Raw genomic sequence first — 26254 nt, 5'->3', positions numbered from 1 at the left:
CTAGCTTAGACTTAACTAATATCCCTGTTCCACCATCAGACTTTGCAGTAGCTATTCAAGCTGCATGCTTGTCAGAATGGACAACAATCTGGCACTCTCAAACAAATAATAAATTCTTTCAATTTAAACACGATCCAAAAAATTGGTGCTCCAGTATCCGTACATCAAGACGAGAAGAAGTAGTCCTATCAAGGGCAAGAATAGGTCATACCCATCTAACCCATCTTTATTTACTTAGAGGAGACGATCCACCACAGTGTCCACATTGCTATATAAATCTGACTGTTAAACACATACTCATTGACTGCCCCTACTATAGACAAGACAGAGCATCAACCCTGCTATCACTGGTAAATCTTAATAAACCAATAACTTTAGAGAATCTCATTGGTGACAAGGCAAATATTTTCGAATTTTTCAACTTTCTGAAGCAGATTGGACTTTTTAATCTTTTCTGATTTTATAAAAATTTTTTGATTTCCCTATATAAAAATTGAATAGGCGCATTATAGCCATAGTAGCTTATGCGCCATTAAACGCCCATAACAACAACAACAACAACAACTAGTTTTAGAAGAGTCTATAAATAGTCTCCATTCACTAGGAACATATGATGGAGCTCCTAAGGCACTTATTAAACCAGCAATATCACTGCAATATACAAGAGGACCTTCTTGTGAAAAATACTGTATAAACTCCCTTTCACGATTTCTGTACCAGGAAAATGATATACCTGGAGCAAGTAAGTTCTTCGCTTGAAGTTTGGATCCCAGAATTTCAGCAGCATACTTTGGAAGAAAGACCTAAGTCCCTTACTAAATCATTCAGTTTGACTTGTGTGAATTGCTGTGGCGTTAAAATATTTTCTGGTTGATAACGTTCCTCTTCACTAACCTCTTTTGGAGTCCACATCTTCTTTGGTGGAAGAAGATGTGGACTCCAAAAGAGGTTAGTGAAGAAATGGAAGAAGATGTGGACTCAAGTTTCTGGTGGAGGTTTTACAGGCAGATCAGGTCTTATGACTGATGGTAGATCTGGATATTTGATGTCTTTTTTATTTTTTCAATTGTAACCTTTAACATCACATACACAAAAGTAACATTCGGCATGGCTCACTGGCTCGCACCACACCATAGGAATAGCAAATGGCAAGCATACCTTTTTTTCTTGACTCTATTTTCTAAGATGTTCGACACATGTATGGCATACTTTATGTGGTGCCCACAATTTATCCTGATCACCTAGTTTAATGTCAAAGTATGGAAATACGATTTTTTTTACAAAATCAGTAATATTTCGCCTCTGCTTTACAGGAACGAAACAACCACATATGTAACAAAATATGTCGGAACTGTATATACACTTTCTGGTTGCCATACTAAAATAAAACTAACACACAGTGAGAGCTCACGACGGTTTTTACAGGAGTACTGTGACCGCATAAGGGATGTGCCACTTATATAGGCTCTGTGGTTGAGTGGACTGTACGAACAAGTGAGTGCATGCTCAGACAAGTTTAACCTGTAACTACACACAGGAGTCTCCCAGACTCCACTCTGAAAATAAAATTCTGGGAATCACAGATGGGCTGGAAGAGCGGGGTGGGAGGCCATCTACCTTCCTGGGTCAAGGTCGGCTACCTTGCAGCATGTGTAGTTACTGGTTAAACATGCACAATCTGTTGTATTTAAGGCAAATATTTGATACTGATTACGAATATAGGGGTATAAAACTTGTAAACCATTGCAAAACTATGGTTATGTACACATTTGCGTATAATACCTAGGTAACATTTTGTGAATGAATTGTGAAAAATCTTTACGTGATAGAAACAAACGGACTTTGGTTTAGTAATCAGTAAACATGCATAAATAACTGCCACATACTTTTATTCAAACCCCAGCTACACTGTAAACCAGTGTTATTAATAATACTGTATATTTAAAGTGTGTTGTAAATTTTCTGAATGAACATGTATTATTTCCATTTTTTTCTGAAATGGGAATCCTGGAAAAAATGTCAGTTAGGAAAGTTTATAGTTTGAAAAATTTATTTTTGTGTTTTATAACAATAGATTTTACAATAGATTTCTTGTGTTTTTATGTGTCCATAAGTTCACTAGGCAGTCATTACTTATAGAATTTTTTCTCACTTTGGCTCACTTGGCTAATATCTAAAAATTTGAAATTTTTCTTTTTACCTTTTGCATAAAAGCTTTAAAGTTCTGTGCGGTGCCTTGAAGTGCTCCTAATACCATTTGTCAGTATCATATAACTGTATGGAGTGAAAATGAAGAGAAGAAACAGTTTTAAACATGGGAAGCTGCTATGTTGAGAATATAGATCTGAATCATCATCATCATCACAAAACTTTAAATACTAAGGTTTGTAAATTTGCATTCTAGTGAGAATGCAAACATTGAAATTTTTATGTGAGATATACTAGAGAAACAAATATGTGATGTTAGCATTAGCAGAGGCATGCAATGCAAGAAAGCAAGCTTATACAGCATCAGCCAAAAAAAATACCGCTCTCATTTCACCTTCCTCCATTCATTCCAAATGCCTGTCTAGCTCAGCCTTAAATTTATTTAGGTTATCAACTTCCACAACAAAATATGGCAGTCTGTTCCACCAATCAACTACCTGCTGGCTAAAGGCAAATTTCTGCACATCTATTTTACAACTGTCTTTCCTCAGTTTGAATCTGTACCTCCTCAGGTTCTTAATCTGAGCAAGAGGAAGAATCCCATCAGCATTCACTTGCTCAACCCATTCAAGGCCTTGTACACCTTGCAGGTGCCTACTCTCCAGGCGCTGCAATTTGCAGACTTAAGCCTTTCATGTTGGAGGAAATAAAAAAAAAACAAAGTATGCCAATTTGAAAAGAAAAATCAGGCTCTGTGCTATCAGTTTTCTCTACTTTTATAGCTCTGTTAACTTAGAAAACTTTATCAGTTCTCCCGTTTATTTTCGTGGGGATATTTAAAAGATAAAGTATAGCAGAACAGGTTACACATGCTCCGCAAACAAACACAAAAAACATTATAGGTGAAGGCACAGTCATTGTAATGGGTCACTTGGATCCATTGTCTGTAAGTAACTGGTCACTATCAGGAATGGTTGATTGGAATTTGACTTTTCTCCCTATAAGAGCATTTTAGATATGTATTGATTCACTTGGTATCTGTTATATGCAGTGGATTCCGGTTTTTGGGCCACTGGTTAATTGGATTAGCTGTTTATTTGGGACAAATCTTAAAGAACAGAACCCAATCGAGAAAATAGCCAGGGTATACTTCGCTTAATTGGGACAACATGCCGTTTAATCGGGACAGGAGACCACAGCACTCGAGATTACCCTATGATTGTCTCCAACCATACCACATGATTCGGTCAGATTTCTGGAGGTTACAACCATAAAAAAATAAAAACAATTAGCAGTCCCCTTTTCTGTTAGTGCAATCTATTATAAATGGATAGTAAACTCGATCTTAATGAATTTGCATTAATACCGACAGCTGGAATTCTGTGTTATTATGGTGAAAAGTGTTTAGACTTCCATGAAATCTTCAATCATATAAATTTTCAGAATCTTCTCTTCATTCCTATTTTTTAAGCTTCGTAACTTGTTACTCACTTGTGTGTATTGTGTGTTCTTTGTTATTGATTGCTTATCTTTTTTACTGTTTGAAATTTTAATCCCCACCCACAAATATTAGTGAACAGAAATATCAACTAGTTAGTATATAAGAGTACATATTAATTAAGCTAGGCATGTAAGTGTAAATTTATGTTTTATTTTGCTAACCTGTAGAAAATATTCTTCCGATTTTCACGTATCATTTCATTTTTTAATTGGTAAGGTAATAAAGTGTAAATTTGCACTTAATATATCCTTTCCTGTGGATAATATTCCTCCAATTTTGCTAATTAGAAGCACTGTTTAATAGAATTAAAATTCAATTCACAAACGTGATTACGATGACTGGCGCTTACTACATATTGTATAGTGAACGGTATTTTACTATGGTGAGTACATCGTAACGTGATTTTATCGTATAGAAAATCAATTGTAAACTGTATTTTTAACTATTTACATGAAACTTCTCATAATTGGGGCAGCCGCTTAATCGGGCCAAAATGCACTAGTCTCAATGTGTCCCAAATAACCAGAATTGACTGTATTTTTATTTTATAAAATAAACAGTTTTATGCATTTTATTTGCAGATTACTTGTATTTCTAATACATACTAACTGATGTTAAATTAGAAAGAAACCTTATGGATTTTTTAATTAAAACCTGATAACTTAATTTATCAAGTAAACAGAGAATTCAGCTAAATTAGATACTAGCTTAAAACTTGACAAACTTAAAATCAAATAAATAAAATTTAATTTTTTAAAATTTATAATTGGCAATTGCACCTCACTGAACTAGCATAATTTATTTTCAGATGGTTTTCTGGCACCTGATGTTGCAAAAGCAGCTACATTATTGAAAAAAGCTAGTTACTGTGAATATAAGTATCAGCAAAAACATTATTATTGTAGATTATTAAAGGATATCCTTATATCAAGAAAGGTAAGGGTTTTTTTTATCAAGGCATATTCTGTAGTTTCTTTTAATTGTATACCTTAGGTTACCATATTTTTCAAATCAAAAGATGCTTTGAACTATAAAACCATGATTTTGAAAGGAAATTGTGTGGGGGAAAAATTTAATTGTAAATAACTTATATCTTTTCTAGTGCAGAATAAAAAAAAATGATGCACAGGAGATGTCATATGAAGCACCAAAAGATAGTAATAAAATAAAGTAATTTAAAAATAAAAAAGTGAACACCCATCTATATTGGATATGATATTGTATATACTCTTGTAATTATATAATTTTTTATTCCTTCACTACTTGCAATAAAGAAAATATTTGTGTATTTATGTATACAAAGCATGATAAGTGTTCTCACCAGTGAAGTAGTCCCAATGTAATCTGATGCAGCAAGTCCAGACATTTTGTCATCTTAAAAATTTCTGGAGCCTTTGTATTTTGATTCCCTTTAGAAAATAAATAATAAATATTTTGCATCTACATTCTTAATTATGGGAGTGGCCTGCCTTGGATACAGAAGAGATTTCTTCTGTATCAAAATGTGCAAATGAATTTCACATTTTGATCTCAAAAAGAGGAATCAAAAAGCAAAATGAGTAATTGCCTATTAGCTTGACATCTCTAATGGAGAAAATAATGGAGTTAGTGATTAAAGAAGTAATGCAGGATTATCTTGACAGGAATGTAGTTATATGGCAGTCATAGCACAAATTTGTTAAGGGTATATCTTTTCTTGTAAATCTGGTTAGCTAGTACGATGCAGTCACAAAGGAACTGGATGCAAAACACAATTTTGGCATCATATAATTAGATTTCAGTAAAGCTTTTGATATTGTTCCACATGAATGACTACTGTACAAATTGGAGCAGTGTGATATTGTAGGCAAGTTACTGCTATGTATGAAGGGGTTTGTGATGTCCTGCATCACATGGGATATTGGATGATTGTTCTTCTCCAAGTACTGACATATGCATGTATGCTACAAATTTATACTCAATTTGTATATACAGTAGTTCATGGTTTATTGTCATGGTGTGTTATTGGATTATCTAGAAAATCATAACACTTTCCTCATTGCTAGTCATGTGACAGATCTATAATGCAATGTGGATTGCATCACTTCAGGAAAAGATGCGGTTGCAGAAAGGAATGGTGTGTGAGGACAGAGTGAACCAATATTATGTTACAGTTAGAATGATGATTGTGCTTCCTGAGTACTAAAATATCCTAACATTCAAAATAAAGTGAAATCATAAAAATAAGAAAGAAACAAAGCAAACACTCATCCCCAAAAGTGAAAATGCAGACTCCCTTGCCCAAGGAAGCACACATTCACGTCTACCAAAGGAAGAGTACACTTCCACAGTAAATGAAGTTAAATAAATAAAGACTGGAAACCCATAAGCACCACCTCCTTGGGGATACCAACATTTGTGAATTTCAAAATGATCATATTTTAGTTGTTCAGCTGTCCATCCAAAGGTCAGTGGGTGTCCCTATACAATCTGAATAGAAAATGAAAAATAATGAACAAATTAAACTCAGTAACATACAAACAAAATGAACAAGCTAAACTCAATAAAGTAAAATTATTACTTTATTCAGTTATTGATCATATAGGGATACTTATCGACCTTTGGCTTGGATAGTGGTTAGTGACTATCCAGCCAGTTATGATCCTTTTGGAGTTCACAGATGCTGGTATTTCCCTGTGGAGGTGGTGCTTGGGTGTTTCCTGTCTTCATTTAATTTTATTTATTGTTGAGATAACATTCTTCCTTTGGTAGGTGAGACTTGGTGTACAGTAGTCCTTGGCAGGGAAACTGACAACTGCACAAATTATCCCAAGTCGTGTCTTGGCATTTTAACAATTCATTATAGCAATTGCTGAGTGTGTGCGAGAGAATATTTAGCCATATGAAAACTAACAGAAACTGAGTTCAAATCTTCTCTTTATGGTTTGGAAATGCTCTTGACAGCCAAGTCTAGAGAGCAGTACCATTCTTATAAGCAAAACTTTAACTCGACATTTCTGAAGAAGGCAAAACTGCAATAGTATATTTCTTAAAGCAATCATTATCAGTTGATGTGTAACAGACAATCTGAATAAAAATCTTCAGACAGAAACAATTCTAGATAAGCTAATGTTTAAAAGCCTGCCATACCAATAAGCAATCCTAACTATATTTTAATATAAAATGCATATGTCATCTGTGAAAATTAATTTAAAGTCCAAGTCTGTACTTTAAAAAACCTGCTTTTTTCTGAAAATCTGCCTTCCTCCATCTTTTTCCGAAAAGCTCCTATTTTCCCACTATTTTGGCCCAAAAATCTCATGTTTTCCTCCTTCTTACAGTTACCTAATGCCTAGCTTTTTGAAAGTCAAAAGCTGACAGCTCTGCTTCTGTAAAGAATCATTAAAAATCAAAATAAGGTTGGTAAAAAATTTCAAAATGAACAAATGCTATATTCTCTTATTTACTTGCTACTAAAATTTATTCTGTTGTACAAAAATGGAAAATTAAAATTTTTATTATGATTGAAAAAATGAAAAAACATTGATATTAAACAAATAAGTTTTTTTTTTCAGCATTTAATTGTAAAACTGTTCAGCTGCTTTCTTTTCGTGTTCTATTTTTCCATATTTTATTACTTCCAGTTACATCCCAACAGAATAGGAAAACTGCTTCTGTTTTTCGATTCACCACAATCATCTATATAAACCACTACAACAACCTACCATACAGAGTTCCTAAATATGTGTAACTAATTTGAGCTAACATTCTGGTATTGCTTATTTGCTATACTAATGGATAATACCATTAGTATGGCAATTGTTTTCTCTGTCTTTTCAATTGGCCATAAATTTCCTAGTGGCAGGGCACCCATAACCAACGTCAAACTCACCACTGAAAAGGTATAAATTTTGAAAAATATCCTTTCTGATAACATCCAACAACTACAGTGTATCTCAGTGAGCGAATCAATCAAAGGGTCATTCTAATGATTACCAGTAATGATTCTGGAAAACATTTGGAATTTTTGATATTGAATTATCTTTCAGACTGAAATTACGAAGGGCAATGTTTTATGCCTTTGTTTCATGGGAAAAATTGCATCCTATGGCTTTGTAAATTTTTTTTTTATTATTATTTTATTTAAATAAATCCAGTAGTGCTTTATTTATTTGTTGTTGTGAATTTTCACTTTAAGAAAATTTATAGCAGCAGTTGTGAAATTTTTATAAATAAACCGTAATAAATACTTCTTTCTTTAATAATTTGCACAGTTATTTAACGTGCACAGTTATTTTTGTACTAAATAGTGTCTTAGAGTTTTTTTTTTATCAGACCTTGTGTTTCCACTGGTGATATGCATAATAAAATCAGTAATTGAGAGAATTTCAATAATCAGAATATTTATTTGTTAAAAATCAAGTTCATTCAAAATTTGAATGATAGTGTAATTTCAGCTTGTCTGTTTAACAGAAAATTGCAAATAAAAAAATTCTTGAAAAGTTGTTAAATAATGTATGGCTGCCCACAACAGATACATGTTGGTAGCCCCCCTCTCCCCCAGGTTGCGCATATTATGGTTTAAGTAATATTAGTATATAATGGAATGAGTTATGTCCTCTTCATTATGCCCATCATGAATATCCCAACATGAATTATCATGTTAATCCGAATTTTGGAAAAAAAATGAAATTGTAAAAAAAGCATAAATTAAAGAAAAAAAATGAAAAATTAAGTTCTTCCTAAATAAATTTAACATTAGCATGCAACAAGAAATAATACAGTGTTCTCTTTGTGAGGGGTGCATGTCATGCATTAAACAGTACAATTTGCTATTTTTATTTATGCAACATCGGTCTATATGTAGTCAATCTCAAAATGACAACAGTTACCTCATTTTATTCAAGTTTTTCTTAGATTTCCAAAACTGTTTACTTCTTCATTCAATACACGCACACATTTTAAAAAAAAGGGTGTGTTTTTTTTTTTTTTGTCTCGTGCCATTTTAACTTGAACAAATTGCATGATTCCACTATAAAATTATATTTGATATCATCTGTGTCAGTTGTACTTTTTCTTGTATCTTTGAATTTAAATGCATAACATACTTTTCTGCATTTATACAATTCTGCTTTTCAGTTCCTTTTGATAATAATGCATTTTACAAAACTCGTTTTTTAAAACCCATTCAGGAAAACATGGATGATAGTAGTATCATCCATTTTGGGCTGGACTACTGATCGCCCAATGATTTTCAATTGGATTGTGGCCAGTAGAGTTTCCAGGCATTCCAAGCCCTTTATGTTGTTTCTTTTAAAAAATTGCATGGTTTATTTGGATGAATGATGTGGAGCAATGTCCTGCTGAACAAAAAGCATTCCCAATTGCATCTTGCTTATTCAGTTCTAACAACATTTGTTGCTAAAATTGGTATATATTTGTAATTGTCACTCAAATTTTTAATTGCGTGCGTATGCCTAGCAGATACACTTTTTCTGTCTAACCTCCTTTTCTGTTATTATTATTATTATTACCTGCACCTCCAAATGGATTTCACCAGAAAGACAAAATCTAGTTTTATCCAATTTACTTTAGTCCAGATCTTTATACCTATGGCCCGGTTATCTTTTTTTTTCCCTTCTTGATTGAATTACGAGCTCTCTGGCTAACCTTTAAATATCTGTGATGGACTGTTGATGTATTTTTACATCAGATCCATCCAAATCCTACTTTAAGTCAGAATTGGTTATAACGAGGATCTGTTGTGCTTCTTTTCATTCCACTTCTTTTCTTTGAAGTATGATTTAGAAACAACTCTCATGCTTCAGCTTGATTATTAGGCTAACAGCTCCCAAACTACCTTATACCATTCTGCTATCCCCCTCTCAGTAAGGGAAGTATGCATCTAAGTTTATATTCTTAGATCATTTTCTGGAGTCAAATATATGTGTGCAATGAACGATATATGAACACCAAAACTAAAGCACTTCTCAGGATTTCTGTATAAAGCACTGCCCTGTGTAATTATCATTTCTAGGTGGTAGATGACTTTCATCAACCGGTGAAATACCACCACTTTGCTTATTGGAGGCTTGAAGTGGTGAAACCCATGTTTAGTCTCTAGAGCAAAGTTTCCGGCATCCCCCTCCCCCCCATACTTCTCCTTCAACCCATGCACGGTACTAAGTACTATAGGTTTTGATACCTTTCATGTTTGGGGTTTTCATAAAAAAAAAAAAAAAAAATTTACAGCTTTAATAAATAAATAGGTGAGAAAATTAATAAGAAGGATTATCCTGTTTTGATTCTCAATTCATCCTGCCCTAAATGAGGATGTCTTGCAGAGAATAGCATTCCTGGAAATCTTCATTTTTTTTTTATATTTGAAGTGACAGTACTGTCCAAAAGTTCCTGAGTACTATCCTCAAGAACTGAGATTGGTGGTTTGAATGATTTCGAACAAAATTTAACATTTTGTTGCATTTACGAGACTAATAACTAATTCCTGTATATATTTGTTCTCTGGATGTACAAACAAAATAAAAAAAAAAGCTATATTTATTATTGCCTATATTATGCCATTTTACATTTTGTTAACAAACACTTACTTCTGCCTTGTTTAATAATATTTAAGATTTGTCATTTGTATAGATACAGTAGGTTCTCAAAGTATGCAACAGTTAGGTTCCTGGCACCCTCATGTAAGGGCACCTCCGTAGCCAGGTGGGCAAGAGCAGCAGTGCGTAGCACACGCTTCTCGATTAGACCGGGGTTCGAGCCCGTGCCCATCAAATATGGAGGATGCAGAAAGGTCAGGGAATGACCACCGCATATCCCCGGAGCAATATGGCCTTAGTTGCTAATGCTCCTAAAAACCAAATAACAACAATAACAACCCTCATATAAGTGAGAATTCACATAAGTTGGGTTTCTCCATAAAAAAATCTATTGTATAAAGTACATACTCTTCAAGTAGTCGGTACTTTTGGCCTCATAAAGGGTGCACCTTTAGGGGAGACAGTGTTCAGACTAAAGGCACTCATTATCATCCATATTAATCCATAAGCTATCATCTAGTTGAAGTATGATGTCAACCCTCTCCTTTCCATTCCTTTCCTTTCCTTCCCATAGATCGCTGACTGCCATCATAAAATGGACAAACTATGAAAACTTAAGTTTGTATTGGGAGTCAGTTGCATATGAATGGAGTCATGTGCTCTGAGTTTGCATACTTTGAGACCATATTATGCTTAATTTTGGAACTTAATTGTCACACCTTTTTTTGTCTTTATATATTACAAAAGTAACTGGGAATTTTGCAATAAAATAGGTATAACTTAGTTTTTCCATTCTTGTAACAGAAACTCCTTGATGCAGCTGCTACTGTACCACCAGATCAGCCTATAAGAATGCAACAGTTTACCCCTAGACCTAGAGATTCAACAATTTCTGAACTTACTAGATTGAGGTATTTTAGTGAACTTCAGGAATTGAGAGAGGAATGTGGAGAATTAGAGACTTCATCTGAAGATGAAAATTATCCAGGTTTGTAATCATTTGTTTGTAATCATTGACAGTCAAGTTACATAGTTTTGCTGTTGTTAGTTAGGTTAGATTAGTAAAAAATATTTTAAAAAATACCATATTTGTTATTAAAGCTTATAAAAAAGCTGGAGAAAGCCTTTAGAATTGTCCTGTATTGTAAAGAACAATTTTTGCTATACGTTGGCATCCAAAAGGTTATCATTAATCTGATTTTTCCCAAAAAAAGTTTTAAGATTAGTAATAGCCTATCAAAGATAGACATTATGTACATGTGATTGAATATTTATTATTAAGGGGGCTAAGATTGCTTTGATCATTTTGACCTCATTCACCTCATGAAGGGTTATACAGGTTAAAAGTTTATCAGCAAGCAGGTTTTTTTTTTTTTTTTTTGCCATTTATTCATTTTGACCTTTTTATTTCAGTTTGAATAGGTGGAGCACTTGAATCTTGACCTTCTTTCATAAAAATGAATTTAGATATTTTAGCATGTTTTATCATCTTATCTATTATTTCTTTGTAAAATACCAGTATGGTTATTTTATTTTTGCATGAATTGTCTAATTGTTAAAATTAAAATTTTTTTATTGTAGAAAGTATTCCACCAAAATTTACTAGAAAACATCGGAAACATGTACAGTCTCTTGAAGCTTCTCTTAGTCCTGATGTACTTCGGGTTACATCTACTACAACACCTGCTCCAGGCTTTCGTGATGGTAAGATAAATCTTAATACAAGTATACATTTATAACTTTTGCTCAGAAATATTTTAAATAATAATAAAGAATTATTTTGTGTTTCGTTGTAAGTTACCAAATAATTTAAAGAACAAATTAATTCAAAATATTATTATAATTATAAATACCATGTCAGTGTTCATAAAATAATTTGCAAACCTTTTAATGATTAGAGTTTAAAAAAAAAAAAAATATATACAGGCATACCTCGGTTAACGTTACCTCTGATAACGAAGCTTCGATATAACGAGGTCCGCCATTTCAAGCCCCATTTAACATTAAAAAAATATTCCAGTTTAATCACCTGAAATCTAAACAAACTGAAGAAATTACGGAAACCTTTGGGGCTTCTCGTGGTTGGTTCGAGAAATTTAAAAAACGGGCCAGGATTCATAGTGTAAAATTAACAGGAGAAACTGCAAATAAGTTTCCAGAAAAACTAAAGGAAATAACTGAACGTGAAAATTTTCCGCCAAATTCGGTGTTCAGTGTTGACGAAAACGGTTTGTTCTGGAAAGGGCTACCAACAAAAAGCTTTATTTCTATTGAAGAAAAATCAGCTGCTGGGTTCAAAGCAGCCAAAGACCGTTTAACGTTACTCTTTGGATCAAATGCCTCTGGCGATTATAAATTAAAATTTTTATTAGTTTACCATTCAGAAAATCCGAGGGCGTTAAAAGGTAACATAAAAATGAATTTACCTGTAATATGGAAAGCAAATAGAAAAGCTTGGGTTACCAAGAGTTATTTACTGATTGGTTTGTTAACCACTTTTGTCCTGAAGTAAAACGGTATTGTCAAAAAAACAACTTTGAAGAAAAAGCTCTTTTGTTGTTAGACAATGCTCCGGGACATCCTACTGATCTTAACACGTTGGACACATGCATTCCTGTCAAAGTTGTGTTTCTTCCAGCAAACACAACTTCCCTGATTCAACCATTGGATCAGGGAGTAATAGCATCATTTAAAGCTTATTATCTGCGTCGAACATTAAGCAATTTAACTGAACTAGAGGATAAAGAGGAAATGACAGTTAAAACTTTTTTGGAAAAACTACACCATTAAAAACGCAATTGAAAACATTTATAGTTATTGGAAAGAAGTCACTAAGAAATGCTTAAATGGAGTTTAGCGCAAAATATGTCCAGAAATTGTACTAGAAGAAGAAAATAACATCCAAGAAATTAGAAATGAAGTTATCCAGATGGCTCAATCAATAGGTTTCGAAAATGTCGATGAAGAGGATGTTAGAAATTTATTGAATGCAGAAGATGATGGTTTTTCAGTGGAAGATTTAGAAAATCTTGTTAGCAACGAAGACAAAGATAATGAAGACGAAGTTAAAGAAGTTCCTGCCGAAAAAGTGTTAACAACCAAAGATTTAAAAAGGTGCTTAAATGACATTGAAAACGTTTTAAATTTTTTTAGTGAAAATGATCCTGATTTAGGAAGAAGTTTTATTGTTAAGCGATCAGTGTTAAATGCAATAACTCCGTATAGGCAATTGTTAAATGAAAAAAAAAAAAAAAAAAGCATAAGCAATCAACTTTAGACTCATATTTTAAAATGAGATTTCACTTTGTATGTAAGTTGACTGTTTATTTAATAAAACTTTTCTTTGTTCGAAAAAAAAGCTTTTCGTTTTCTTTAAGTGGGAACGTATCCCTATTCTGGCCATAGTATTTTTACCTCTGAAAACGAAGTTTCGCTTAACGAAGTAATTTCGTGGAACGCATCCTATTCGTTATTCGAGGTATGCCTGTATATATATATATATATATCAGGTGGTCATGGTTATGGTCTTGTTATGGTTTGATATCGACTTGGTTTGTTAATGATTTGGTGCCAGTCCATTGCGTATTCACCTCCATAAAAATCTTTAGCATGATTCAAATGAGATTGCATCCTCATTAGGCAAGCAGTGGATAGTGAGACCTGTTTACATGAACAAGTTCATTAATTCAAATCACATTTCCATTTGTTTTGCTCAAGAATGTTCAGTATCATCAGCATAAGATATTCCGATTTGAATATCCTTGTGGGATCCCCACTTCTGACATAGTCCACTCTGAAGAGGAGTAACTATTGATCACAACCCTCTACTGCCTCCTGCCCTGTAGCCACCTTGCAATCTAGCTTATATGGTAACTTCTCATGAAGGACTGGGTCAAATGCTTTTCTAAAATCCATCTAATATCAAAATTATTTCCCACATCCAGCTAAGTCACTATCAAAATGACTAACCTGTCTAGTTAAACATGATTTTCCCATAACAAAACTGTGTTGTATATCTTCAGAATTCCACTTCTATTTATTGTTTCTATATTGCACTCTTTTTATTTCCTCAATGATTTTTCTTACCACTGAAGTCAGACTGACTAGTCTGTGGTTATTCACTTCACTTTTAAAATTATTGTTATGTAGTGGTAATGCATTGTCTTTTTTTCCAATCAAAAAAGGTTCAGTGCACACTCTCCTGCCATCTCCCTCAAAATTACTGGGTATATGCCATCAAATCAAAAAGTCTGACTTTCTTTTAGGCTTGAAAGTATTTCTAATAAATAGTCTCAAATTTCTATATTGCCACTAATCATCATCACTTGCCTAGCATTTCCTAGCTATGAAAAGTTTTTTGTCTGTAAAAATTGATGCAAAGTAAGACTTATATGATCTGAGCTGAAGATTATGGTCTGATCTGAATTTTTTTCTTCTTTCTATTATTTATTTCTTTCTAATCTAAAATTTTTCTTACATGAAAAACTCCTTGCACTAAAAATCTTGGCAAGTGATTTCTCATACTTAGCATTTGCTAGGCTAACCTTTACTGTGATTCTGTTACAGATCAACATGTAGTTGTTGTAGGCGTCATTATTTTTTATTGCTCTAGTTTCATTTTTCATAGTTCTGTCAAGGTGAAAAAGGAGCTCCTTTTGAAGCTGATAGCTTCAGAAGAGTTAATTGGCTACTAAGTGCAGTAAGTACAATGAAAAATGTATCCAAACAGGAATGTAATTTTATCATTTGTTATCACCTTATTTTTGTCACCATGTGTACACAATTCTAAGAAAGTTAAAAGGGGTGGGGAAGGTCTTTATTTTTTTGTTTTGTTCTGTTTACTTTTTGTGGTGGCCTACTAGATTGTTTCATTCTGTGCTTGATTTCTGACATCATTCACTTTGTATTGGTTGTCTTGTGCCCCCATCACCACCACATCCACTTTTCATTTTATTCTCCTGATTCCACTGTCATCCTTCATTCGTGGTTTTTTTTTTTTTTTTTTTTAATTATTTATTATTTTTTTTTTTTTTTGCATTCCCGTGCTACTCTGCTAATTTAGTTATGTCTAATTTCATTTCATTTGTATTATGAGAAAGAGAGAGTGGGAAAGGATAGTGGTGAATGGTGGCAATATGTTGGTAAAGTGTATCTGAAGTTTAAAGATATGAATATGTCTGCATGTATGGTTATAGATTCTAGCATACATGTTTGTAAATGTGTAACAGAGGGCTTCTATCTCAATTCATGCATTTTAATCCTTGCACAGTCTTATTAGGTTGTGAATCAGGAGACTTCATATCTTTTGCCATATGGATGTGTGATTTCAGCAAAACCATATTCGGTCCTAAGGAAAAGAATTTTCAGCTGAATATGTTATTTTGTTAATTAATATAACATTAATTTTTTTTGTATTTCCACTTTGGAAATACAAAACTTTGTCTTTTTAGCGTAATATTTCAGGAATATTCTTTGCAGTCAGGTTGTTACTTTAGTTAAAAATAAATAAATTCTCACCTGTCTTGCTGAACTGAGTTCATATAACATTAGTTGTTTGAAAATTCTCATACTTCAATGTTTAGGTCAAGAGTTTATTCTCACATTTTGCAAATACATGTTATTTACTATTTATCAGTTTTCACCTTAGCCGTTCTATTTTATTTTGCCATAATTCAAAATACTCAAAAGATTTCACACCTCTCACCCTCATGTTTTCAAGCATATCTGAGCTGAGACATTCTGTGAAATAGAAACTTGGAATCATAGTCCATACATAGTATGGTAACTGAAGTTGTTTAATATCTTTTATTTTTTTTTTATTTATTTTATTTATTTATTTATTTATATTTTTTTTTTTGTTGGATTAATAGTATTACATCTTGTGTGTTCTTGCAAGCAGAATACTCTTCAGAGAACTTCAGCACTAGGTTGGAAATTTTAATGTCAATTATTTTTAATATTATTATCCTGTTAGAAGGAAAATTTTGTATCTTAAATTCTGATAGGCTCAGGTCTGTGTAATTTTTCCTATATGGTTCACAGTAAGTTGTTTGAAAATCTACTAACTTGTCGATTGTGAAGTACATTTTCTGTAGTGAAATGCTGAAATAATGAAATGTTTTTTGTTCTCTCTCGCTCATTGCAAATATCACCATTATTGGTGTGCCAAGTGTAACATTTCCATACCATAAACTCCTATACTGTTACTAAGATTAAGAATATTCAGGACTAACTTCTGGAAATTAATGTATGTTGGGACTATGTTTTATTTTTCTCTTTAGTTATTTGAATGTACTTAAATAGTTGATTGTTACTTCTCATTGGGATCTTTAGTAAAAGATAAAATATATACAGTGGAACTTCTATTTAACGAATTTCTCTATATTACAAATTTTTTTGCAAAACATTGCACCTTGAAACAAAATTACATGTAAAATTAACCCCATATAACGAAGTGTTAGTCTCTCTATAACGAATTTTTAAAAAAATTAGTAAAAGCATTTTTGAAGATTTTCAAGCATTTACTGCTAAACAGCCACTCAAATATACTGCCTCCTTCTTCCGAAATTGTGCATTAGTATCTGGAATTAAATAATCATCCTTTTAGTGAGCACTTGTGGCCATTGACACCCGTAGGAGGGTCTTTGTTTCATTTTTGTTACAGTTATTAAACCAAATGGGTTTTCTTAAAAGTGGTCGTAAACTTTACAATAAATAGGGTAGATTTGTAAATTGATGTTGGCTCAGGGGAAAACGAAATTCGCTGCGGTAAACTTTAGCATGCTGCGGTGGCAATACATAGAATGCTACCTTAGTCAGTTTTTAGTAACGCCTACTGAGTGACATTCGCTTCTCACCTCAACTGTACCATGTGACCTTCATATCAATCATTATATGATATGTCCGTTCTCGTCTGACTGGCCTTCCAGTAGATGGTTTTCATGAATTTTTTTTTTTTTTAATTTCGTTCATCATCAATCATATAGGCTATATGCTCTTGTACTTTTTTTTTTTTTTTTCTGAAAAGTAACGTACAGCATACATTAATCATAAATTTTCTTTCGTGTATATATAAATGAAAGCAGAATAAAAGAAATTCACAAAGTCGTATATTTCTTCAAAGTGATTGATAGGAAAAGTCACGTGATACTATTGAATTGGCAAGCAAACGTCATTGACTAGGCTGTACTAACAATTCACTATATGGCCAGTGCAGCGAAGTTTGCTGTGTATGTATCGGCAAGAGCTGCAGTCCAGTAATTTTTACAATTGCGAAAACAATGTCGAAGAGAAAGTGTTTTAAGTATTAATGATAGAGCAAAGATTGTTATGATATTGACCAAGGTTTTAAGAAAAAATATGTTGCGGAGAAATGTGGCATATCTGCAAGCAGTTTATCTACGATTTAAAAAAAATCAAGAATCAATTTTAAATGCAATTGAAGGAGGAGCAGACAAGAAGTGAATTAAGTTGTGTATATACGAAGATGTTGATAAAGCTGTTCTAAAATGGGTGCAAATGATATGTGAAAAGAATATCCCAATTAAGCAACAAGCTCCGAAATTTTCACAGTCCCTTGGACATACAGAATTTAATGCGAGCACTGGGTGGCTAGATAAATTTAAGAAGCGCCACAGAATTGTGGAAAAGATTATTTGTGGAGAAAGTGTTAATGTAAGCGAAGAAGATTGCAACAGTTGGAGGAACAATACTTTAAAGAAGATTTTGGAAGAATATGAGCGTAAGGATGTTTTTAATGCTGACGAAATGGGTTAATGGGTTTATTCTTTAAATTGTTTACCGAATAGAACACTTGCTTTTAAGGATGATAAATGTTTTGGCGGAAAACAAAGCAAAGAAAGAATCACTGTGCTAGTTGGAGCAAATATGACAGGAAGTGAAAAATTAAGACTTTTAGTCATCGGAATATCAAAAAACCCAAGATGTTTTAGAGGCACAAAATCTTTGGAAGTTGACTACACCTTTTAATAAAAAAAGCATGGATGACAAGTAATATTTTTGAAGAATGGATATTAAAACTAGACAAGCATATAACAAAAGAAAAAAGGAAAATCATGTTGGTAACTGACACGTGTCCGGTCCACCCCTGACAGTATTTCTGCCAAACTTAAAAGTGCGAAGTTGTTGTTTTTACCACTAAACGTAATGTCAAAACTCCAGCCAATGGACCAAGGCATTATTAAAAATTTTAAATTTCATTATTGAAAGAGAATAATAATGAAGATTGTCAATGCATTATCAGAAAATAGAAACTTGGCGGTTACAATTAACCTTAGAGATTGCATCTCTGAACTGGCAAAAGTTTGGACAAACGATGTCACTGAATACGCTATTCAAAATTGTTTTTCGAAAGCGGGATTTGCATTGAAAACAGAAGTCGAACAATGACTGGACGAATAAGATGAACTGCCCCTTTCACAACTGAAAAACTTTTGGACATTATTAGAATCATCTGGAAACATTGAAAATGAAATAACACTGGATAGTTATGTTTATGTAGATTACAGCAGAACATCCAAATGAAGATGAAATACTGCTGAACAGTGTTAGACGCAACCATGATCACGAAGAAATTAACGATGACGCTGAAGACGCATCAGAACAACCCATAGAAAAGCCAACTCACAAAGAAATGATTAAAGCTTTTAAAACAGTTCGAATGGGTCTACAGTTTTGTGAAAATGTTCCTGATAATGTTTTTAATGCTCTGAACAAATGTAAGGTTTTCTTTGAGAATCAGACAATTTTTTAATTTGTGATACTTACCGGCGAAAATTGTGTAAACGTAATTTAAATAAGTATGTTTTTGAAATAAAATACATTAAAAATAAATGTAGATTTGTTTTCATTTTCTAATTAGATAACAATTTCTAATAAAAAAGATATTCCCTGTATAACAAAATTTCTGTATAACGAATTTTTTCACTGGATTTATTGAATTCGTTATAGGGAAGTTTGACTGTGTGTACATATATATACACAGTCGATTCCAGTTATTTGGGACATATCGGGACTAGTGCATTTTGGCCTGATTAAGCGGCTGCCCCAATTATCCGAAGTTTCACGTAAATAGTTAAAAATACAATAAAAATACAAAATACCCCCCTTACCATTAGTTCACTGTACAATAAAATCACGTTAGGACGCACTCACCATAGTAAAGTACCGTTCACTATACGATGTGTAGTAAGCGCCGGTCATTGTGATCACGTTTGTGAATTGAATTTTAATTCTATTAAACAGCGATTCTAATTAGCGAAAACAGGAGGAATATTATCCACAGGCTATAAAAGTAAAGATATATTAAGCACAAATTTACCCTTTATTACCTTACCAATTAAAAAATTAAATGATACGTGAAATTCAGAAGAATATATGTGATAATCGAAATAATTAATGCATACTGTAATATGTACATACTAACTAAACTAGTTGACATTTCTGTTCACTGACCTTTGTGGGTGGGGGTTAAAATTTAAAACAGTAAAAAGATAAGCAATCAATAACAAAAAACACGGCACACACAAATTGCAAGTAACACAATACGTGCGAGTGAGAACGGAGTAACGAGTTACAAAGCTTTAAAAATAGGAATGAAGAGAAGTTTCCGAAAATTATTTTTTTTATATGATTGAAGATTCCATGGAAGTGTAAACACATTTCACCATAATAACCCACAGAATTCCAGCTGTCAGTATTATCTCAATTTCAGTAAGATCGAGTTTACTATCCATTTATGATAGAGTGCCCTAACAGAAAAGCCCAATAAACAGGTGACTGCTAATTGTTTTTATTGTTTTATGGTTGTGACCTCCAGAAATCCGACTGAACTACGTGGTACAGTCGGAGACAATCGTAGGGTAATCTCCAGTGCTGCGGTCTCCTGCCCCGATTAAATGGCATTTTGTCCCAATTAAGCGAAGTAAACCCTGGCTATTTTCTCAATCGGGTTCTGTTTTTTAAGATTTGTCCCAAATAAACAGCTGCCCCGATTAACCGGTGGCCCAGATAACCGGAATCCACTGTATATATATATATAAATTTTCAATTAATTTGCAACATAAGTTTGAAGCTATGTATCTTTTTCCTCTCATCCATCATAGTTGAGAGAAATAAGACCCTACTTGTTTTTGGAGTATTTGATAAAAGAAAAAAAAAATTGAATACAAATTGTCATTTAATATGCAACAAGTTCGAATCTGCATGTCCTTTACCACCCTTTTGCATATCCATCCCTTCCCACACCACCCCAACCAGCATGGCATGATGCAAAATACCACTGTAGTGAAATACATATGGTTAACTCACATTTTTATTCTGTGCAGATTGGAATCACTGGAAACTTGGACAGTTCATTTTACAATTTATTTCTGGTTTAATTACGAGTGGCACAACCAAGACTGTTTTATTTGATATAGGCAGTATAGCGAATAAGTGATGCAGTTGCACACCCATCATTTCACCACTAACTTGTCTTTTTTATATAATGTTGTTTCTAACCTTCCATTGTTACATTATTTTTCTCCCCCCTTTTTTTTTTGCTTCTTCCTGTTTCCTTATTATTTTCATTTCTTTTCCATCATCCTGCTTTCTTATATTCCCTTATTTTTTATTTTTTTATTTTCTCATCCCACCTTCTTTCTCATCCAGCAGCTTCTTTTCCCCACTCTCCCACAACACATCAATGACTTGATGGCCATTTTGGGAAATAAGTTGATAACACTGACTGGGTGGCGCCTCCATAGCTAGGTGGGCAGGAGCAGCAGTGCGTAGCACACACTCCTTGATTAGACCGGGGTTCGAGCCTGTGCCCACCAAATACGGAGGATGCGGAAAGGTCAGAGAATGACCACTGCGTATCCCTATGGCCTTAGTTGCTAATGGTCCTAAAAAAAACCAAAATAACAGATAACTGACTGAGTTCCATATATTTATTCTCACCATTAACTACAAAACATATTTTTCATCGTAGAATGTTAAAACTGGCATATTTTTTTTTGCCTTTATGAACTCTCCCCCCCTTGTCACAGGCTAGGCCACTTTTCAGATTGTGTTTAAGCACATTAAAAAGATGGAGGTAAGTAATCACCCGGCAACCCAAAGGTCGCGGGTTCGATTCCCGCCTCGGGCTTGGATCAAAGTACTGCAAAAACCTTGGGAGGTGCAATATGGCCACAGAAGCCGATGCGCCAACAACTACCAAATCAACAACGGGTAAGTAATCAGAAATAAGAGGTGTGTGTGTGCATTCGTGTGCGCATTGAAGATAATAATCATTGTTTACTGTGATCAGTAACTAAATATTTACTTAAGTAGATATGTGCATAAAGCATAGGACTACTAATTAGAAATTTTCTAATGAATGTTCAGTGGCATATTTTCAGTTTTGTTCATAGTGAACTTGAAAGTAGTTGAAATGGCATCGATTTAATTGCATCTCATATTGTGACTACCTTCAACAATGAGTTGCCATGATATTTGCACTACCTCGAATAAGTAATGCTTCTCTAATAGAGAAGACTATTGTTACTTACTCTTGGTGGATACCATCACCCAGATGGCACTGTTTCAAGGCTTGTTGGCCTGTCATCAGTGGGCAGGCAGGTACCCTGGTGTTACAATCATGACAATCCAGTTGCGAAGTATATTTCCACAATATGAGAGATGCCTAATGGTGTGCATATAAACTAAAGTAGATATGTGCATAAAGCATAAGACTACAAATTAGAAATTCACGAATGAACGTTCAGTGTAGATAAGTATATACTTATGCACACCATTTGGCATCTCTCATATTGTGGAAATATACTTTGTAACTGGATTGTCATAATTACAACACCAGGGTACCTACCTGCCCACCGATGATAGGCCAGCAAGCCTTGAAATGGTGCCGTCTGGGTAATGGTATCTGCCAAGAGTAAGTAACAGTAGTCTTCTCTATTAGAGAAGCGTTACTTATTCGAGGTAGTGCAAATATCATGGCAACTCATTGTTGAAGGTAGTCACAATATGAGATGCAATTAAATCAATGCCATTTCAACTACTTTTGAGTTCCCTACGAACAAAATATTGTGTGTCTACACTGAACGTTCATTATTAAATATTTACTGTACAATGAATGAATTACTGCACATTAGGAAAATTAGTAAACCAAAGGAGAGTAAACTATAAAAGATTTGATAACTAAATAAAAATATAGTTATTAAGTTCAATTTAAATAAAAATAATACAATTATATAAAAAAAAAACAGTAAAATAAATATATAAATATCAGTTCACACTTTCATTTAGAGAAACTTAACAGTATCTTTCATTTTCTATTTCTAAATGAGATTTGTAACAATTGTACTCATATTCACATCATCTTTTGATCTCTAATAAGGTTCTGGATGCTCCTTAAGTCGGTCTCTTTGTGTATTTGAAATGTCAGAAGAAAGGTATAGGGAGATGTTATTAAAATATAAAAGAAGACAAGCAAGTGGACAGGTTGTTCTCATTTATTTTAGTAATAATTTATAAGTGATTTTTCTACAGTTATTCAACTTAATTCCTTTATTGAATTAATTGCTATTTATATATATTATTTTTATTTATTATTATTGATTTTATAGATGCAGAATAGTTGATAGAGGACTCACTGTTTTCAGTGACATTTTTGTTACCTAGTCTCATATAATTTTACTCGCTCAGCCTTTTAATTAATATTATATCAGTATCTTTTTGCTTTTGGCAAGACCTTGAAGATTACTTTAGATTTAATTTTGGAGACATATGTTATGAAGTTATAATCTCATAGTATATACCATTAACCCTATGTGCATGTTAACCATTCGGCATACACATAGGGAAAAATTTATTTAAACATATTTTGTTAAAAAAACTTTTTCATGCAAAACTGCTCTACAAAAACTCCACTTGCGAATTAGTAAGGTTACTCAGTCCACCTTGGAAAAAATAAAAATAAAACTTTTTTGTGCGCAGTGATTCTGCTCATAACTGGGTTAAAGGGTCACAGTAACATTTTTACCTTTTCTGTCATTGAGTTCATGCTTCGGAGATGCATAGTAAAGACCAAACAGTGCAAGGCTTTTTCTGCATTAGTAAAAAAATCGTTAATGTGCACAGTGCATTACATTTCAGGTATTTTTTTTTTTTTTTTTTTTTTTTTTTTATGAAAACCCCAAACACGAAAGGTATCGAAACCTATAGTACTTAGTACCGTGCATGGGTTGAAGGATAAGTATGGGGGGAGGGGGATGCCGGAAACTTTGCTCTGGAGACTAAACATGGGTTTCACCACTTCAAGCCTCCAATAAGCAAAGTGGTGGTATTTCACCGGTTGATGAAAGTCATCTACCACCTTGCTGAGAACATTTCATTTCTGCACATCTATCATAAATGCTGAATTTCTATTCCAAAATTTTGGAAAGCTCAACAAATTGTTCTAAAATAGCAAAATATAAAATCCATTGACTGAGATTTGGCTTACTACATGCAGATGGATAGACAAAGAAATAATGTCAGATTTCTATTGATCCATTTTCAGTTAAATTTAGCATGGCTTAACAAATCTTTCTAAAAGAGCCAAATCTAAGGATTTCGTGAAAATCCATCCACTGGGTGTTATTACATGGGAATGGATAGACAAAAATGCTGGATTTCTATCTGTCTAATTTTAATGGAATTTGGGATGACATGACAAATCATTCTAAAAGAGCGAAATATAAAATTTTATGGAAATCCATATGTTAGGAGTTGAGCTGTTACCTGTGAACAGATAGATAGACAAATGAACAGACATGTGAGGACAATAGATGCTTTATGCATATATGTTAGCATGCCAAAAAAATAATAATAATATCAGCCTGTCATCCTCAATTACCTTGGCAGGTAATTTATTCCAGTGGCCTAGTTTCCAAAATGTAATCCACATCTTTTTAGTCTCCTCATGTGGACATCCTTTTGCTGTTCTCACTAAGCAAGTCTTTGGATCCTTTCAAAAAGCTCTTCTTTAAATGTAAGCTTTAAGCTCCAGACCTCAACTTAGTATTCCAAATGCAGTATCACCATTGATTTGTGTAACGGAACTATAATATCATTCCTTCGGTGCGAAGGTACAGTAAATCATTGATACAACAGTGTATCTTTCTGACTATCTGCTTACATATTATAGTGATCTTTCTTTGTGTTTTGTTTTATTATAATATCCAAGTTTCTCCCATTTACACCCAACATTAAATTACTTTTGGGTTATTATTTCCCAAATGAAGAGCCTTCCATTCGACAGCATTAAAACATAATTGCCATTTCTCCAGCTATCCATTAAGTCTGTCCAAATTATTCTGAAAGAGCTGGGCAACTTACATTGTTAACCACCTCCCTGACCTTCATATCATCTGCAAATTTCAGCATCTTATCTTTTATTCTCTTATCAATATTATTTAAGAAAATCAGAAACAAAAGTGTCCTAGCACTGAACCTAGGGATCTCATTTAAGTGGTCATTATCATTATAAATATTATTTTATTTTTACAGCTTAAAGTATTGTGCAATAGATAAAAAAAATTAATGAGAATTATTCATAGGCAGCAGCCTCCTTCTGAAAGTTTGTTTATAAAAAAAATGCCTCACATTCACGTGACTATTTGTGTTACGAAAGTTTTTCATAACACAGTGTCTGTGTGTAGCTGCCTTGTACACTTCAAAATGTTTTCTAAAAATTGCTCTATGATGACTTAGGTTATTTGTTGTTATTTGGTTTTTAGGAGCATTAGCAACTAAGGCCATATTGCTCTGGGGATATGCAGTGGTCATTCCCTGACCTTTCTGCATCCTCCGTATTTGGTGGTGACGGGCTCGAACCCCGGTCTAATCAAGAAGCGTGTGCTACGCACTGCTGCTCCTTCCCACCTGGCTACGGAGGCGCCTGACTTAGGTTATAAAACCATCTTGATGAAATTGCCTTATTAATTTGTTAGATTAAAGGCACAACGTAAAGATATGTAACAGTAAGTTATGTGAAAAATAATACTGATTTCATATGAAATCAGTTATTAGTCAGCTTATTTAATGCTGAATGAAAACTTAATTACAAGAATAATCAACACCCTATACATCCATTAACTAAATTAATTAGATCATAGCCTGTACTTCTAAATCTTCATTGGAATTCTGTCTTCAGGTTGACAATAGTAAAAAGAATGACTATAGCTGCTGGCAATGTTGATATCAAGAAATCATTGTCAGAATTGCTCAGGAGTAGTTGGCTGTTCTTTTTACTACCACTTGCTTGACAATGGAATTCTAAAAAATATTCAGAAATGTCACCTATGATCTAATTAATTTATCCATTGTATGTACTGTGTGTTGATTGTTCAGTAGTAAAATAACTAATTAATCACTTTCATATAAAGTGTGTTTTTTGCATAATTTAATGTTATACTTTTTAATTCTTAAATTTTAAAAAAGCACTTTTCATTTTATTTAAAAAGAAAGATTACTGCCATTATTGACAAAAATATTTTATTTGTGTAGTTCTTATGTTATTATTTACCAGAAAGAAAAAAGAAAACAATATTAAATATTTATACATAATTTGGAATATAAGCATTCTAAAAATGTGGTTCTGTCAGAGTGATGTAGTTCCTAATTAGTCAGCATATACCTTATGTGGTGAAATGCTATTTTAACCAAAATGTAAATGAGTATAAAATCAAAAAGTCGTTATTGAAAATTAATACAACTAATTTCAGTATTCTGTACAATGTGTTTGAGTAGACAATTGATGCTACTTATAGCTTAAAACTAATATCATTAGCATTAGCATTAGTAGAGGCATTTGATGCAAGAAAGCAAGCTTATGCGGCATCAGCCAAAAAAAAAAAAAAATAAATAAATAAAAAATAACCACTTCCACTTCACCCCTCTGTTCATTCGAAATACATGTCCAGCTGAGCCTTAAACTTATTTAGGCTATCAACTTCCACGACAAGGGATGGAAGTCTGTTCCACCTACCAACAACCCGCTGGCTAAAGGCAAATTTCCACA

The 26254-nt window shown here is 33.2% G+C and overlaps 1 protein-coding gene across 1 annotated transcript in view; it reads left to right on the top strand.

Moving 5' to 3' along the window:
- Positions 1–26254, top strand: part of LOC150086699 (uncharacterized) — a 143983-nt gene that overhangs the window by 27423 nt on the left and 90306 nt on the right. The window contains exons 5-8 of the mRNA XM_090372232.1: positions 4458–4585; positions 10990–11173; positions 11767–11889; positions 22589–22692. Of these exons, the coding sequence (XP_090228358.1) occupies positions 4458–4585; positions 10990–11173; positions 11767–11889; positions 22589–22692 (539 nt within the window). The remainder of the gene's footprint in view (positions 1–4457; positions 4586–10989; positions 11174–11766; positions 11890–22588; positions 22693–26254) is intronic.

This window comes from Mastigoproctus giganteus, chromosome 4, assembly GCF_048544385.1.
Source record: "Mastigoproctus giganteus isolate SK-2022 chromosome 4, ASM4854438v1, whole genome shotgun sequence".
Lineage (NCBI taxonomy): Eukaryota > Metazoa > Arthropoda > Arachnida > Uropygi > Thelyphonidae > Mastigoproctus > Mastigoproctus giganteus.
Note: the sequence above shows the minus strand (reverse complement) of the source record. Positions and strands in the feature narration are given on the sequence as shown.